At 46.0% G+C, this 17539-nt stretch overlaps 1 protein-coding gene across 1 annotated transcript; it reads left to right on the top strand.

The window, feature by feature from the left end:
* The first annotated feature begins 164 nt into the window (after positions 1-164).
* Positions 165-17260, top strand: LOC121530848 (U5 small nuclear ribonucleoprotein 200 kDa helicase-like). The gene is made up of 44 exons (XM_041836134.2): positions 165-364; positions 766-929; positions 1042-1213; positions 1387-1579; positions 1697-1851; positions 1959-2111; positions 2191-2290; positions 2385-2521; positions 2689-2769; positions 2946-3119; positions 3245-3382; positions 3553-3708; positions 3858-4028; positions 4209-4402; positions 4535-4658; positions 5155-5304; positions 5473-5583; positions 5670-5801; positions 5944-6132; positions 6298-6495; positions 6682-6834; positions 6975-7055; positions 7472-7555; positions 7996-8102; positions 8236-8354; positions 8476-8630; positions 8744-8933; positions 9231-9404; positions 9583-9743; positions 10086-10313; positions 10448-10639; positions 10804-10982; positions 11115-11266; positions 11366-11474; positions 11590-11698; positions 11810-11999; positions 12673-12837; positions 13021-13142; positions 13302-13445; positions 15707-15883; positions 16004-16164; positions 16390-16471; positions 16583-16675; positions 16884-17260. The coding sequence occupies exons 1-44, from the start codon at positions 320-322 to the stop codon at positions 17031-17033; spliced, it is 6414 nt and encodes a 2137-aa protein (XP_041692068.1). The 5' UTR covers positions 165-319; the 3' UTR covers positions 17034-17260.
* The last annotated feature ends 279 nt before the right edge of the window (positions 17261-17539 follow it).

Below are 17539 nucleotides of genomic sequence, written 5' to 3'. Positions count from 1 at the left end.
TTTAGATTCTAGAAAACTATATCTTTGCAATAATGAAGTTGGCCAGAGCGGTGATGCTTCATCGAGTCAATAGAGAGCACTGTAAAAAAAAAAACGAACCTCGAATTTGACCTATAACACGGACAGAAGCGGAAGTAGTGACTGATTCGGTGCTTGTAGTTGGAGAGTGTTTGCCGGAACGGATGACCAACGCTTTTATTTACAAAAAGTACATCACGTATTGCTAAGTGTGTATTGATACAGAGGATTTCTGCTTAACGTTACCTGTATTTATTGTTCCATTGTTGAACAACAAAAGTGCGGTAACGTTAATTCAACAATGGCAGATGTTACTGCACGTAGCTTGCAGTATGAGTACAAAGCGGTGAGAATGAAATTGAACTAAGTTAGCTAACGTTAGCTTCTTGGAAATATGTTCACTGTTTTGTTGCGCCTAGGTAGCTAGTTCGCAGTGTCTAACGTTAGTTAGCGTAGCTGGACACAACCGTGTAACGTTAACTACCAAAACTGACAAAAGTTACGGGTTACTAACCAGCCGCGTTTGCACGACCAGTTACTAGCTAGTTAGCGAGATAAGTTAACTAACTAGTCTGCTAGTTAGACAGTTGATTGTCCAATGTTGGGAAACACGAATTCCTCAAAATAAGTAGTTTTTGGGCCTCAGTAACTCTGTATAATCAGCCAGCATAAGAATAACTTGGTGTAGGCAAGTTTACATTGCATTACAGTTCCTCCTTTTAACATTTGTCTCTTGTCCAATAATAGAACTCCAACTTGGTCTTACAAGCGGACCGTTCGCTCATTGACCGCACAAGGCGTGATGAGCCCACAGGAGAGGTGCTGTCCCTGGTGGGGAAGCTGGGGGGAACCAAGATGGGTGACAAGTCCCAGAGGACCAAACCTTCAATGCTGGAGGAGAGACGGGCAAAGTAACTACAAGTGCCTCTTCATGTCTATTTCCTGGTGCATGTCTGAATCACTTCTTGACTAACTAACCCATGTATGACTCTTCCCTCCACCTTTGTCTTTTAAACTGTGCAGGAGGAGGAAGAGAGATGAGGACAGGCACGACATGAACAAGATGAAGGGCTTCACCCTCCTGTCAGAGGGCATTGATGAGATGGTGGGCATCGTGTACAAGCCTAAGACCAAGGAGACCAGGGAGACATATGAGGTCCTTCTCAGCTTCATCCAGGCTGCCCTGGGAGATCAGGTCAGAGAAACAATCATTAAGGCACTTGTGCAATTATGCGTCTGTCTCAAGAGTCATTGATTTGAAAAGTTTGAAGAACACTATGCAGACAATATATAATGGTGGAATTAACAACGTTATATTCAAATCAATGATGACTTGAATATGCCTGTGATGTGTATCTGTCTCTGCAGCCGAGAGATATCCTGTGTGGAGCAGCTGACGAGGTGCTGGCTGTGCTGAAGAATGACAAGATGAGGGACAAGGAGAGACGGCGTGAAGTGGAGCAGTTACTAGGGCCTGCAGATGACACACGCTACCACGTGCTGGTCAACCTGGGCAAGAAGATCAGTGACTACGGGGGTGACAAAGAGCTCCAGAACATGGGTAAGGAAACAAACACAATGTTAAAGGAATGTTTACATCATGTTCACTCAACTCGACCATGCCTTCATTTCTAGGCTAGTATTATGCACTCAAACGAATACATTTTTCGTCGTACAGATGACAACATTGATGAAACATACGGGGTGAATGTCCAGTTTGAATCTGATGAGGAAGAGGGTGATGAGGACCAGTTTGGGGAGGTGCGAGATGATGGCTCAGATGAAGAGAGTGAAGGAGAGGAAGCAGACTTGGGCTGCACCCTGACGGCCAACGTAAGACCCCTCGTTCACATGACAACACACACCTGTGTTCATACTAAACTACTATGTATTTTTTAACCGTTGCACTAATAAACATGTATCTCTATGTTCCCCTGTAGCTTGGTGTGACAGGTGATGTGATGACTGCCAAAAAGAAGGAGCTGCACCCTCGTGACATCGATGCCTTCTGGCTCCAGCGTCAGCTCAGCCGTTTCTATGACGATGCCATAATCTCTCAGAAGAAAGCAGATGAGGTTCTGGAGATCCTAAAGGTGTGTGTTTATTTGTTTCAGTGTGTCTGCCTGTGTCTGTGTGGATACCTTGGGCTCTGACTGTCTCTGTGTTCCACAGACGGCCAGTGATGACAGAGAATGTGAGAACCAGCTGGTCTTACTGTTGGGATTCAACACTTTCGATTTCATCAAAATCCTTCGGCAGCATCGCCGGATGAGTGAGTAGCTGTCATTTTCACAACGGAGACAATCACAGCTTGCATTACCAAATTTGAAAGGTCACTCATAATCAATTTCTCTCCTCCTTCACAGTCCAGTACTGTACCATGTTGGCAAGTGCTCAGAGCGAAGCAGAGAAGGAGAAGATCATAGGTAAGATGGAGGCAGATCCAGACTTGTCCAAAGTTCTTTACCAGCTGCAGGAGACTGAGAAGGAGGATATTATTAGGGTAAGACGCCATCTTCATTGTTGCATTAATCACTGGATAAATCATTGTTTCTATACTGTGCAATATAAACTATATGGAACAGACTGAAATACATAAACAAATGATCAGCTAAACATTTAATGTTGGTTCCCTTGGTCTCAAACAATGGCTGGTGTTCATGTCTTTAGGAGGAGCGATCTCGCAGGGAGAGAGTGAGGAAGTCTCGCGTGGACAATGACTTGGAGTCTATGGACATCGACCATGGAGAGGTGAGGAGGAGAACCATGAATAATGCACTCATGAATATAGCCCGTCAACCCACTGTGTAGTCCACAGGCGATTTGCGCATACATTGCAAACATGACACACGTTGCAATGCCACTCACGCATTTAATATGAATACATTGATGCTAAATACTAACTTGAATCATTTACCCCCTCTCAGACCATGACCCCTAAACAACTGCTGGACCTGGAGGACCTGGCCTTCACCCAGGGAAGCCACTTCATGGCCAACAAGAGGTGCCAACTACCAGACGGCTCCTTCCGCAAGCAGCGGAAAGGCTACGAGGAGGTGCACGTTCCTGCCCTCAAGCCCAAGCCCTTCGCTGACGATGAGGTTTGTGTGTGCGCCTGTGTATGTGTTTTTTTTACTGTAGTCAGTACTGAGGCTTTTAGCAAGTGAATGGTCTCGTTTTCAAGAACTGTCAGCCAAGCCTCGTAATTGATTATCTGTGTTATTAGGTGCTGGTGACCATTGAGAAGCTTCCCAAGTATGCCCAGGCAGGTTTCGAAGGGTTCAAAACCCTGAACCGCATCCAGAGCAAACTGTTCAAGACTGCTATGGAGACCGACGAGAACCTGCTGGTGTGCGCTCCTACGGTTAGTAAATAAACCACGGTCAACTATAATACTTCTCTCCCAAGACCTCTGCTCAGCATGCTGTCATGTTGCATATGTTCGAAAGTGCCACTGTCAAACTTTCTTTGTTTTGTTTTCTAATTTATCCCTATGTATGGTCTCCCTCTGTCTTTTTCCCTGGGTGCCTCCAGGGGGCAGGCAAGACCAACGTGGCCCTGATGGCAATGCTGAGGGAGATCGGCAAGCACATCAACCTGGACGGAACCATCAACTTGGACGATTTCAAGATAATTTACGTTGCTCCTATGCGCTCGCTGGTACAGGAGATGGTGGGGAGCTTTAGTAAGGTGAGACTTGTTGTCCTTTCTATGGGGTCAGAACTCAGTGTTAGATGCTGTCAAGGGTTTGAATTGCCAATTAAGCTGTGTTTGTATAATAAATCATAATACGGCATAATGTCCTGTTGTTTGATCCGTTTTGCTTGTCTCCCTCCCAGCGTCTGGCCAGTTACGGCATCACAGTGTCTGAGCTGACAGGAGACCACCAGCTGTGTAAAGAGGAGATCAACGCCACCCAGGTCATCGTCTGCACCCCAGAGAAATGGGACATCATCACGCGCAAAGGAGGCGAGCGCACCTACACCCAGCTAGTGCGCCTCATCATCATTGTAAGTACAGACACTCTCAAACAGTCCTCTTGTGGACTTAATGCAAGATCCTTTGAGTGTTTAGTCAAACATCCCATTACTTTCCCAAGCATTTACATTCTTTAACATTCTTTTTAAAACTGTAGTTCTAAACTCCTTGGGTGTAAGTACTGTGTGTAACTGAGTGTGTCTTATGGTCAGGATGAGATCCATCTGCTCCATGACGACCGTGGGCCAGTCCTGGAGTCTCTGGTGGCCAGGACCATCCGCAACGTGGAGCTGACCCAGGAGGACGTGCGTCTGCTGGGTCTCAGTGCCACCCTGCCCAACTACGAGGACGTGGCCACCTGCCTGCGCGTGGACCCCGCCAAGGGACTCTTCTACTTCGACAACAGGTCAGCCAGGGCTCAGGAAGGAGGGACAATCTCTCCACACTCTTACTTATCATCCTACTTCAGGTTAACAGGTTTTGACTTGTGAGTGGTTGCATTGTAAGCAGAAGTATAATGGTATTTTCTGTCCTGTAGTTTCCGCCCAGTGCCTCTGGAGCAGACATACGTGGGCATCACTGAGAAGAAGGCCATCAAGCGCTTCCAGATCATGAATGAGATCGTCTATGAGAAGATCATGGAGCATGCTGGGAAGAACCAGGTGAGGCCAGCTCAGCCTAGTGCTATTATTATTAATTTTTTGTATTTTACCTCCTGTTTCTCCCCAATTTCGATCTTGTCTCATTGCTGCAACTCCCCAACGGGCTCGGGAGGCGAAGGTCGAGTCATGCGTCCTCCGAAACATGACCCGCCAAACCACGCTTCTTAACACCCGCCCGCTTAACCCGGAAGCCAGCCGCACCATGTTGGAGGAAACACAGTTCAATTGACGACCTAGGTCAGCCTGCAGGCACCCGGCCAACCACAAGTCGTTAGAGCGCGATGTGCCAAGTAAAGCCTCCCCGAAACCCTCCCCTAACCCGGACGACGCTGGGCCAATTGAGTCTAGTGTTCTTTAACCATCATCTGACTCCGCATTGCGACCAACACAAAACATGAGCTCTAGAAAATCCCAATGTCTGTTTATCAGAGGAAGAGCAACAGACAGTACCACACAATCTAGTATCCCTGTGCTAACTTGTGTCCGTGTTTCTCAGGTGCTGGTGTTTGTCCACTCCAGGAAGGAGACGGGGAAGACGGCCCGGGCCATCAGGGACATGTGTCTGGAGAAGGACACTCTGGGGCTGTTCCTGAGGGAGGGCTCGGCCTCCACCGAGGTCCTCAGGACTGAAGCAGAGCAGTGCAAGGTGAGCTCTAATGATTCTGACCTGGAGACTGATTTTAGCTGTCAGTCTATTTAAACTCTGGAAATGTCCAGAATTTTATGGATATCATTGAAAACCAAATCTTACCAAAATCTGATTATTTAAAAAAACATTTCCCTAAACATTACATCCATTTTTTTCATCCCCCAGAACCTTGAGCTGAAGGACTTGCTACCCTACGGTTTTGCCATCCATCATGCTGGTATGACCAGAGTGGACCGTACCTTGGTAGAAGATCTCTTTGCTGATCGCCATATCCAGGTATTTTCTTTGCTCTAATACAGTCAGTTATTGTTACAATGTCACCGGACCTGTTTCACTGAAAGGGCTCTGTCCGTCTGTTTCAGGTGCTGGTGTCCACAGCCACATTGGCCTGGGGAGTGAATCTGCCTGCACATACTGTCATCATCAAAGGCACCCAGGTGTACAGCCCAGAGAAAGGCCGATGGACAGAGCTGGGAGCCCTGGACATTCTACAGGTTAGTCTGCACTGGCAGGATTAGACTACTGAGATACATACACAGGGCTAGACTTCATTGTAGCACAGTGTAATTTCTTAGCTAAATAATCCTCAAAGTCTGGCCGTATTTGTGAGTTTGAATGACACCTCGCTGTGTTCAGATGCTTGGTCGAGCCGGGCGTCCTCAGTACGACACCAAGGGAGAGGGCATCCTGATCACATCCCACGGGGAGCTGCAGTACTACCTGTCTCTGCTCAACCAGCAGCTGCCCATCGAGAGCCAGATGGTGTCCAAGCTGGCGGACATGCTCAACGCTGAGATAGTACTGGGCAATGTGCAGAATGCTAAGGTGAGCGTATAACTGGAGTTACACCCCCCCCCACACACACACAACTCACCACTAATAACCATACAGACATGCTGTGGTGTGCTGTTGAGACTGCACTTTACCTGTACAGAAACTGGTCAGCTAGAATCATTAGTGCTCACTCCTCTCTCGTTGTCTCCTCATCAGGACGCAGTGAACTGGCTGGGTTACACCTACCTGTACGTGCGTATGCTCCGTAACCCCACCCTGTACGGGGTCTCCCATGACGACCGCAGCTCTGACCCCCTGCTGGAGCGCCGCAGGATGGACCTGATCCACACTGCAGCCAACGTGCTGGACAAGAACAGCCTGGTAAAGTACGACAAGAGGACCGGCGCCTTCCAGGTACACACCGCTCTACACATTCTCTGTTTGTCCAGGTTGATCAATGCAATGATGCTGACCAATTGAGAACTCTCTTCAAGATTCTAAGATGGTGAAAACAAAGATTATGTTATTGATATGAATGAGTCAAATTGATGTGCATGATGGATTATATTTTGGGCAACATTTTCGCATCCCTCCCTGAAGGTTACTGACCTGGGTCGCATCGCCAGTCACTTCTATATAACCCACGACTCCATCCAGACCTACAACCAGCTGCTGAAGCCCACCCTTAGTGAGATCGAGCTGTTCCGCGTCTTCTCCCTCTCCTCAGAGTTCAGGAACATCACTGTCAGAGAGGTATGCACCACTTTGGGATACTATATCAACTACTAAAGGCCACACATTTTTGGGGGGGAGCTTTTGGTTGGATCTACACAAAACTAGTTACTAGTAAAAGGCTACAGATACATAAATGCTCACGTGGGGATTTATTTCAGGAAGAGAAGCTGGAGCTGCAGAAGCTGCTGGAGAGAGTTCCCATTCCAGTGAAGGAGAGCATTGAGGAGCCCAGTGCCAAGGTATGCTACATGTGTCAATGATCAGACCTGGGTTCAAATACTATTTAGGGTATTTCAATTACTTTCAAAGACATTTGGAAGTAAGTATTTAGATGTTTTTTGTTTGTTGAAAAGACAAGCACTTAAATATTGGAATGTATTTGGAAATACACAAATACACTGACTCAAATACACTCCCATGCATTTAACCTAGATAGTTGAAATAAGAAGATACTTTCAAATAGTAGGCTATTTATAGGAAATCCAATAGAAGTAGTTGATTTGGGCCACATTATTAGAAAATACACAGAAATGATATTAAATGATCAAATACAGATATATATTTGAGCCTAGGTCTAACACTGATCAATGATATGGTACACCACTGCAGTATGTATTACTATGAACCAGTTCTGAGGTGTGTGTTCTTATTAAAGATCAACGTGCTGCTCCAGGCTTACATCTCTCAGCTCAAACTGGAGGGCTTTGCTCTGATGGCTGACATGGTCTATGTGACACAGGTAAGCCCAAGTCTGTTTATTTGATTTGATGTAAGTATGTTACCAGCCTCTGACTATTAAAGGTAGAATCCTTAGTTGCAACATCCAATTTTGGTTGTTATTATTATTATATATACCCATTGATTCTTGAAGAATATAACTTATCAATACCTCATGAGCTTAGTTCAACTGTTGTACCCCATCAGAACCCCAAATATAATCTTGTTTTACTCCAATGATTGTAAACAGCATAAATGTAAACAAACACTGTATATCCTCAACATGGTTAACTATCATTTTGATATCATGGATGGTCAGTCCTTCCATCCATAGCTCCATCTATGAATTTGAGTATGGTTGCATTTCTCCAGGCCCATCACTCACCTTTTGACCAAAACAGGCGGGGTGAATGCTTTATTGTTTCAACTTCTGATTCTAGCTTCAATTGTGTCCTTCCTCAGAGTGCTGGAAGACTGATGCGGGCAATCTTTGAGATCGTCCTGAGCAGGGGATGGGCACAGCTCACAGACAAGACCATGAACCTCTGCAAGATGATTGACAAGAGGATGTAAGTTAACCGTTGCTGTTTATTCCTAGTTTTCACTTATTAACACCTTAGTCTACAGTCCTAGTGAATTACATGACGAGGCTAGAATGAAATGTGATGTTCTTCCCTGTGTGAATGTGTCCCTCCTACACAGGTGGCAGTCCATGTCTCCTCTGCGTCAGTTCAGGAAACTCCCAGAGGAAGTCATCAAGAAGATTGAGAAGAAGAACTTCCCCTTCGAGCGCCTCTATGACCTCAACCACAATGAGATTGGTGAGTCTGCTCTGCAGTCCACTCCAAATGCCCCACCTCAGACTTGCACCCACTAACACTACATTCTCATTGATTCATTCCCGGTTGTTGATGTTGTCATTAAAGTCCTTCTGTCCCTCAGGTGAGTTGATCCGCATGCCCAAGATGGGGAAGACCATCCACAAGTACGTGCACCAGTTCCCCAAACTGGACCTGGCCGTCCACCTGCAGCCCATCACCCGTTCCACACTGAAGGTGGAACTCACCATCACACCAGACTTCCAGTGGGATGACAAGGTTAGTGGTTTCTATATGTGGATCTGTTTTAGTACCCTCAAGCTATAGTAGTTTAACAGGATTCAGATTACATTTGGTCTTTCTTACTGTGTAACACACTGTGGCCATTACAGGTGCATGGCTCGTCAGAGGCCTTCTGGATACTGGTGGAGGATGTGGACAGTGAGGTCATCCTACACCACGAGTACTTCCTGCTCAAGGCCAAGTACGCCCAGGACGAGCACCTGGTCACCTTCTTTGTGCCCGTGTTCGAGCCTCTGCCCCCACAGTACTTCATCCGTGTGGCCTCGGACCACTGGCTGTGTGAGTGACAATCCTCTGGCTAGCTATTATTAGTAAATGAGTTTTTTTTTTTTTTTTTATAGTTAAGAGCGTTGGGCCAGTAACCGAAGGGTCGCTGGTTCGAGTCCCGGAGCCGACTAGGCAAAAAAAAAAAATGCCGGCGTGCCCTTGAGCAAGGCACTTAAACCTGTTTTCTCCTGTAAGTCGCTCTGGATAAGGGCATCTGCTAAATATGTCAAATGTAGTTAATTAAACTGTATAAGAAAATATAGTTTAGAGGATGTTCATTGAAAATGTATCTCTCTCTCCTCCTCTCAGCCTGTGAGACCCAGCTGCCGGTGTCTTTCCGCCACCTGATCCTGCCAGAGAAGTACCCCCCTCCCACTGAGCTGCTGGACCTGCAGCCCCTGCCTGTGACCGCCCTCCGTAATGCTGCCTTCGAGACCCTCTACCAGAACAAGTTCCCCTTCTTCAACCCCATCCAGACGCAGGGTAAGACACACTCTGAGACTCTCTTTAAGTGTCACCATGTAGGGTAACAGTTTCTAACTTCACCCATCTGACCTCTAAGATCTATGTGGCCCATTCAATGACTTCGATCAGGCACATGCCTCTATATCTTTGGTGCTTAAATTGTGAATAAACTGTGGTATTGTCTGTCTTCCTCTAGTGTTCAACGCTGTGTACAATAGTGACGACAACGTGTTTGTGGGAGCCCCCACCGGCAGTGGGAAGACCATCTGTGCTGAGTTTGCCATCCTGAGGATGCTGCTGCACAACGCAGAGGGACGCTGTGTCTACATCACACCCATGGAGGCCCTGGCTGAACAGGTACAGTTATCAATATGGAGTGTTTTCAACTTTAAAAGTTGCTGAAGAAAAGTACCCACCCTCAAATATCACAATTATAGTTTTAATCATGTTTTGAGGCTATACATACTTTGTTTACAAACATTGGAATAAAACAAGCTTATATTTGGGGTTCTGGTGGGGTATGACAGATGACGAATATAAGTTATGAGCTTAGTTCAAGAATCAATGGGTACATTCATTTGGATGTAGCAACTGCAGATTGCCCCTTTCAACATAATGTTGTTTTCATCTGACTTCTAATTGTTCACACTGTTACCCATTCCTTACACCTCCGTTGACCATCTTCCTTTGTGTGTCTAGGTGTTTGTTGACTGGCACCAGAAGTTCCAGGATGCTCTGAATAAGAAGGTGGTGTTGCTGACGGGAGAGACTAGCACTGACCTGAAGCTGCTGGGGAAGGGTGACATCATCGTGAGCACCCCGGACAAATGGGACATCCTGTCGCGCCGCTGGAAGCAGAGGAAGAACGTCCAAAACGTCAGTCTCTTCATCGTGGACGAGACTCACCTCATTGGAGGAGAGAATGGAGTAAGGCCATGAATCCAAACTGATAAAACCTATATATACACCTGCCTAGTGCTTTGATTAGATAGCAACTATACAATACTTGTTTGACGTGAAGTAAAATACATTGATATTCACACTCATTGTCTTGCTTGCAGCCCGTGTTGGAGGTGATCTGCTCCAGGATGAGGTACATCTCATCTCAGATTGAGCGTCCCATCCGCATCGTGGCCCTCAGCTCCTCCCTATCCAACGCCAAAGACGTGGCCCACTGGCTGGGCTGCAGCACCACAGCAACCTTCAACTTCCACCCGAACGTCAGGCCTGTCCCTCTGGAGCTGCACATCCAGGTCTGAACCATGATTTTAATGTCCTCTCAACATGTTACATCATCATCAACCTGCCCTTATCAGATATAACACCAGTAAGGATTTGTCCATAAAATATGTTATTGTTTGGCTGGGTAATATCATCTTCTCAATTGAACCTCATTGTAATGGCTGTCTCTCTTCAGGGCTTCAATGTGAGTCACACCCAGACTCGCCTGCTTTCGATGGCCAAGCCAGTGTACCACGCCATCATGAAGCACTCCCCCTCCAAACCGGCCGTGGTGTTCGTCCCGTCCCGCCGACAGACCCGCCTCACCGCCATCGACATCCTCACCTTCTGTGCTGCTGACGTGGTCCCTCAGAGGTCAGACCCATAACCTCACCCTTTAATCTCTGAGTGGTGCAAGGGGTTAAAACTCTTAATAGGTATCCAATAATGATAGGTGTTGTAACCTGAGGTCTCAGAGCAGTAACAGATGTCCCTATCTCCCTGTAGGTTCCTGCACTGCACTGAGAAGGACCTGGCTCCCTTCCTGGAGAAGGTGACGGACGGCACCCTGAAGGAGACGCTGGCCAATGGGGTGGGCTACCTGCACGAGGGCCTGTCCACCACAGAGCGCAGGATCGTGGAGCAGCTCTTCAACTCAGGTACAACTGGCCACGCCATTAGACCTGCTGATGCCTAGTTAGAGGAATTATGGGGTGTGGTTGTTAAATGACATGCTGTGGCTGGTCCTCTGTCTGCAGGTGCAGTCCAGGTTGTGGTGGCTTCACGCTCCCTCTGCTGGGGCACCAACATCTCTGCTCACCTGGTTGTTGTCATGGACACCCAGTACTACAATGGCAAAATCCATGCGTAAGTAGCTACGACACTGGTTTTGGTGACGACTACATTTCCAAATCGTTACCAGTCAGAACCTCCTCCTGCCTCAGGTTGAGTGTGTTAGTGACCATGTCCTCTCTGTCCCCAGCTATGTGGACTACCCTATCTACGATGTCCTCCAGATGGTGGGCAAAGCCAACCGGCCCCTGCAGGACGATGAGGGACGCTGTGTCATCATGTGTCAGGGTTCCAAAAAGGTACATTGGCAATATCCTCTTTTACTCTCCCTCTCCATTTTCACTCCCTCTCTGTCTCGCACATTCCATCATTCTGTCATTTATAACCTACTCTCTTTTTGTCAAATGTAGGATTTCTTCAAGAAGTTCCTGTATGAGCCCCTGCCGGTGGAATCTCACCTGGACCACTGCATGCACGACCACTTCAACGCTGAGATCGTCACCAAGACGGTGGAGAACAAACAGGACGCGGTGGACTACCTGACCTGGACCTTCCTGTACCGTCGCATGACCCAGAACCCCAACTACTACAACCTGCAGGGTGAGACAGACACTTACAGCAATCTGACTGCTCTCTACTGTTGACACTCTTACAGATGGGCTATAAAGATGTTGGACGATATGCTTTTAAGTTGAAGTTGACTTATTTTCCAGACATACAGGAAACTGCCAAAATAAAGGAAACACCAATAAAGTGTCTTAATAGAGCGTTGGGCAACCACGAGCCAGAACAGTTCAATGCACCTTGGCATAGATTCTACAAATGTCTGGAAATCTATTGGAGGGATGCAACACCATTCTTTCACGAGAAATTCCATCACTTGGTGTTTTGTTAATGGTGGTGGAAAACGCTTTCTCAGGCACTGCTCCAGAATCTACCATAAGTGTTCAGTTGGGTTGAGATCTGGTGACTGAAACGGCCATGGCATATTGTTTTCATGCTCATCAAACAATTTTGACCACTTGTGCCCTGTGGATCGGGGCATTGTCATCCTATGGGGGCATAGCCATGGCAGCCAAAATAATATCCTGCCCAGCATTTGTATACATGGCTCTAAGCATGATGGGATGTTAATTACTTAATTAACTCAGGAACCACCTGCTTTCAATATACTTTGTATCCCTCATTTACTTGAGTGTTTGCTTTATTTAGGCAGTTACCAGTATATGTGTAGTCTAATGTTAAACTGCTGCTCTCCATCCCTCCCCTGCAGGCATGTCTCACCGTCACCTATCAGACCACCTGTCAGAGCTTGTGGAGAACACCCTGCATGATCTGGAGCAGTCCAAGTGCATCAGCATCGAGGATGAGATGGACGTGGCACCGCTTAACTTGGGCATGATCGCTGCCTACTACTATATCAACTACACCACCATTGGTGAGAACTACCACAACCAACTATCACTAAATATGGCTGTATCAGTCACATCACCTATACTGTGAACCACCGCATAGACTAAACAACTGTTGAAATAGAATACATCCATCATTGAGTTTATAACGTGTTGCTAGGTACAACAATTGTGGCGTTACTGACATATTTTATTTGTGTTTGTATCAGAGTTGTTCAGCATGTCCCTGAATGCCAAGACCAAGATCCGTGGATTGATTGAGATCATCTCCAATGCTGCCGAGTACAAGAACATCCCCATCAGACACCATGAGGACAACCTGCTCAGACAGGTAAACATACTAATGCACATCAATAATCATAATATGAATTTATAACCCACTCAAATACCCATGTAGAACTGGAGGAAATGGAAAGTGTGAATTCATTGCTCACAAATACTCATCCGGAAACACTTGTCATTAATCAAGTTATATATGTGGTATTTTCAGCTGGCCCAAAAGGTGCCACACAAACTGAACAACCCCAAGTTCAACGACCCCCACGTGAAGACCAACCTGCTGCTGCAGGCTCACTTGTCCAGGATGCAGCTGAGCGCTGAGCTCCAGTCAGACACAGAGGAGATCCTCAGCAAGGTGAGGAGGACCAGCTAACAGCTCCCTGAATGAGATATTAATAGATACTTGGTTGGAATCTTAGCTGTGGTAAATGGAATCTGTAGAGCAGTAAAGTAGTCTGCATATATTATGACAACATTTTGTGACGTTTTGGACTTAATTTAGCTGTTCGGGCACACTAAATGTTTTCTTGAGGCAAGCCGAAGTCTATGACCCCCCGTTGGCGATTGGTCAACAGTAGGGATTCTTCAATGAAGTGCCTGTTGTCATTCAACGAGAGACAACTCGTCCTCATGCAAAAAAAAATCCTTGAGAAATACTGCACCAAACATCCTAGTCAGATGCAAAATTGCGCAACTAAGATCTCTGCAAAAACGTGTAAATGAATTACAGATACCTTGAGTTCTCTTTCTGACTTTTGAGGATGTGTATACTGGCTATGGCAGGAATCATCAACTAGATTCAGCCGCGGGCCGATATATTTTCTTAAGCGGATGGTTGGGGGGCCAGAACATTATTACAAATAATCTGTAGACTGCAAATTGACCGCAAGAATCCCAAACATATATAATATTTGACTAAAACATCAATTTCAAACCTTGCTTACATTTGTATATGATCACGTGTCTCTCTATTATGCATGGGAATACTTGGGAATAGATTTCCCAAATTAAAATCATTTGGAGCTGATTTCCTGGTGTTTTATACAGTGTATTCAGACCCCTTCCCTTTTCCCACATTTTGTTACGTTACAGCCTTATTCTAAAATTGATTAAAATAATTTTCCCCCTCATCAATCTACACACAATACCCCATTATGACTAAGCGAAAACAGGTTTTTAGAAATGTTTGCAAATGTATATAAAAAATAAAAAACAGAAATACCTAATTTGCATAAGTATTCAGACCTTTTGCCATGAGACTCAAGATTGAGCTCAGGTGCATCCTGTTTCCATTGGTCATCCTTGAGATGTGGGGAAGGGTACCAAAACATTTCTGCAGCATTGAAGGTCCAAGAACACAGTGACCTCCGTCATTCTTAAATGGAAGAAGTTTGGAACCACCAAGACTGAGAAATCGGGGGAGAAGGCCTTGGTCAGGGAGGTGACCAAGAACCCGATGGTCACTCTGACAGAGCTCCAGAGTTCCTCTGTGGAGATGTGAGAACCCTCCAGAAGGACAACCATCTCTGCAGCACTCCACCGATCAGGCCTTTATGGTAGAGTGGCCAGGCGGAAGCCACTCCTCAGTAAAAGGCACATGACAGCCCGCTTGGAGTTTGCCAAACGGCACCTAAAGGACTCTCAGACCATGAGAAACAAGATTCTCTGGTTTGATGAAACCAAGATTGAACTCTTTGGCCTGAATGCCAAGTGTCACGTCTGGAGGAAACCTGGCACTATCCCTACGGTGAAGCATGTTAGTGGCAGAATCATGCTGTGGGGATGTTTTTCAGCGACAGGGACACGGAGAGACTAGTCAGGATCGAGGGAAAGGTGAACGAAGCAAAATACAGAGAAATCCTTGATGAAAACCTGCTCCAGAGAGCTCAGGACCTCCGACTGGGGCGAAGGTTCACCTTCCAACAGGACAACGACCCTAAGCACACAGCCAAGACAACGCAGGAGTGGACATTCAAACAGTGCAGCAACGCTTCCCATCCAACCTGACAGAGCTTGAGTGGATATGCAGAGAAGAATGGAAGAAACTCCCCAAATACAGGTGTGCCAAGCTTGTAGCGTCATACCCAAGAAGACTTGAGGCTGTAATCGCTGCCAAAGGTGCTTCAACAAAGTACTGCGTAAAGGGTCTGAATACTTACGTAAATGTGATATTTAAGTTGTTTTATTTAGTATAAATTAGCAAACAAATTGCTTTGTCATTATGGGGTACTGTGTGTAGATTGATGAGGGGAAAAAATACAATCTAATCCATTTTAGAATAAGGCTGTAATGTAACAAAATGTCAAAAGTCAAGGTCTGAATTCTTTCTGAGTGCACTGTATGTCCCAAAAAGAATATTATTTTTTGCTCCGAAAACTTGTGGGGCCAAATAGGCTGCCAGTTGGGTAACCCTGGCTACGGGTTCTCAAAATGGACAAACAGTACTATTGCCGCTTTTTTGTTCTCGTTCTTTTAAGGGACTATGCGAGCACACTCGTTTGGTTCGGCTCGGCGCCAGCCGAACTGAAGAATGCTGACCACTTAAGACTGATATGACATAGTGTTGAACTCATTGTGCTAGTTTTAAAAATCTGTGTATGGTTGTGTCTTGTCCAGGCTGTGCGTCTGATCCAGGCCTGTGTAGATGTGCTATCCAGTAACGGCTGGCTGAGCCCTGCGCTGGCTGCTATGGAGCTGGCTCAGATGGTCACCCAGGCCATGTGGTCCAAGGACTCCTACCTCAAACAGCTGCCTTACTTCACCTCAGAGCACATCAAACGCTGCACAGACAAGGTAACACATCCACTACTGCCTGTTATTCTATCCATTTGTAACACTTTCATTTACCAGACAAGGGATGGCCATCTTGCTCGGGTGTGTATCTTGAAGCTGATCTCTCAATGTATTTCTCAGGGTGTGGAGAGTATCTTTGACATCATGGAGATGGAGGATGAGGATCGTAGTGGGCTGCTGCAGCTCTCAGACACCCAGATAGCTGACGTGGCTCGCTTCTGTAACCGCTACCCCAACATTGAACTGTCTTACGAGGTGGCAGAGAAGGAGAACATCAAGAGGTGATTTAAATGGGGGCTGTTATAGGTATAGGGGATCGTTGTGGGGAAATAGCTTGACCAAATATAAAAACATCAGTTCCACAGGAAACTATCCCTTTGCTTAGGGGTTTGATAATGATAATGTTTTTACTAGTTACTACTACTGCCCAGTGAATCTATAGAACATTGAGAATGAGAGAGAAACGGAGTAGGTGAAGGTGTCTGATCATATCTTTGTGTTCACAGTGGAGGTCCAGTTTTGGTTCTGGTCCAGTTGGAGAGAGAAGAGGAGGTGACTGGGCCCGTTATTGCCCCACTCTTCCCCCAAGTACGTATCATCCCCACCAGCTTGTGTCAGAACTCCACTACTGATTCGTTCAAAAAGCCCAAACTCAACAATGGCCATGTTTAACATTTGATTGTTCTGTTATTGTTCCAGAAACGTGAGGAGGGCTGGTGGGTGGTGATTGGAGACCCCAAGTCCAACAGCCTGATCTCGATCAAGAGGCTGACCCTGCAGCAGAAGGCCAAGGTCAGTTAAATACCACACATCAATCTGATCTTGTGGAGCCAATGAATAACTGCAGCAACTGTATATATTTGAAAGTTCCCTACATATAGTGCAAAATTGTTGCAAATGGCTTGTAGGTGTAAAAACAAAGTACAAAAATAATCTTAAAGGTGAATGCCCTCTGTCAGCATTGCTTGGCCTCACTCTGTGCCCTTTTCTCCCACTGCAGGTGAAGCTGGACTTTGTTGCACCAGTGCTGGGCGTTCACAACTACACACTATACTTCATGAGCGATGCCTACATGGGCTGTGATCAGGAGTATAAGTTCAGTGTGGACGTGAAGGAGGCAGAAAGCGATGGAGACAGTGACTCAGACTAATCAGGGATTTATAGATGGAAAGGAGTCATTTCTCAATGCATACTGGGATCAGTAGGGATTGTTGGTTTTGCTTTAGATAAGGCATACACGGGTTAGCTGAGAACGTCACAAATGATGCGCACGCTTCAATGGAGCAGAGGTCTGTGTTGGGATTCTGGATGGCCAGATGGCTAGCAACAATGACAAGAAGCTACCATGTGGGGAATCATAAGTGGCTTGTTTCAGCTAGTTTTAACTTGTTCTTGATACCATGTCTTGTTTCGAGGTGTTTTGACTGTCATGTCTATGCTAATATGGCTAAAATTCACTAGCTAACCAACAACTGTAACTATGTATTTAAGACAAATGCTCATATAGTTTATAGTTTACAATCTTAGCCAACCCTATCTTTTTTGCCCATACTTGTGCATGCATCGGTTTTGTTGCTAAACAATCAAGTCACGTTTTTCCCCCTTGAATGTCTTTGGACTTATCTTCTCATGCATTTGAGGTAATGGTCAATATTT

The sequence above is a fragment of the Coregonus clupeaformis genome, chromosome 18 (assembly GCF_020615455.1).
Source record: "Coregonus clupeaformis isolate EN_2021a chromosome 18, ASM2061545v1, whole genome shotgun sequence".
Classification (NCBI taxonomy): Eukaryota; Metazoa; Chordata; class Actinopteri; order Salmoniformes; family Salmonidae; genus Coregonus; species Coregonus clupeaformis.
The sequence above is the reverse complement of the archived record's forward strand: the minus strand, read 5'-3'. Positions and strand labels throughout refer to the sequence as shown.

What these genes read in the sequence shown, in the direction of transcription:
- LOC121530848 (XM_041836134.2), top strand. Translation starts at nt 320, where the DNA reads ATGGCAGATGTTACTGCACGTAGCTTGCAGTATGAGTACAAAGCG. An exon ending in AGCATGCTGGGAAGAACCAG is followed by an intron (nt 4,659 to 5,154) that starts GTGAGGCCAGCT and finishes CGTGTTTCTCAG; the next exon opens with GTGCTGGTGTTTGTCCACTC. An exon ending in GGAACATCACTGTCAGAGAG is followed by an intron (nt 6,835 to 6,974) that starts GTATGCACCACT and finishes GATTTATTTCAG; the next exon opens with GAAGAGAAGCTGGAGCTGCA.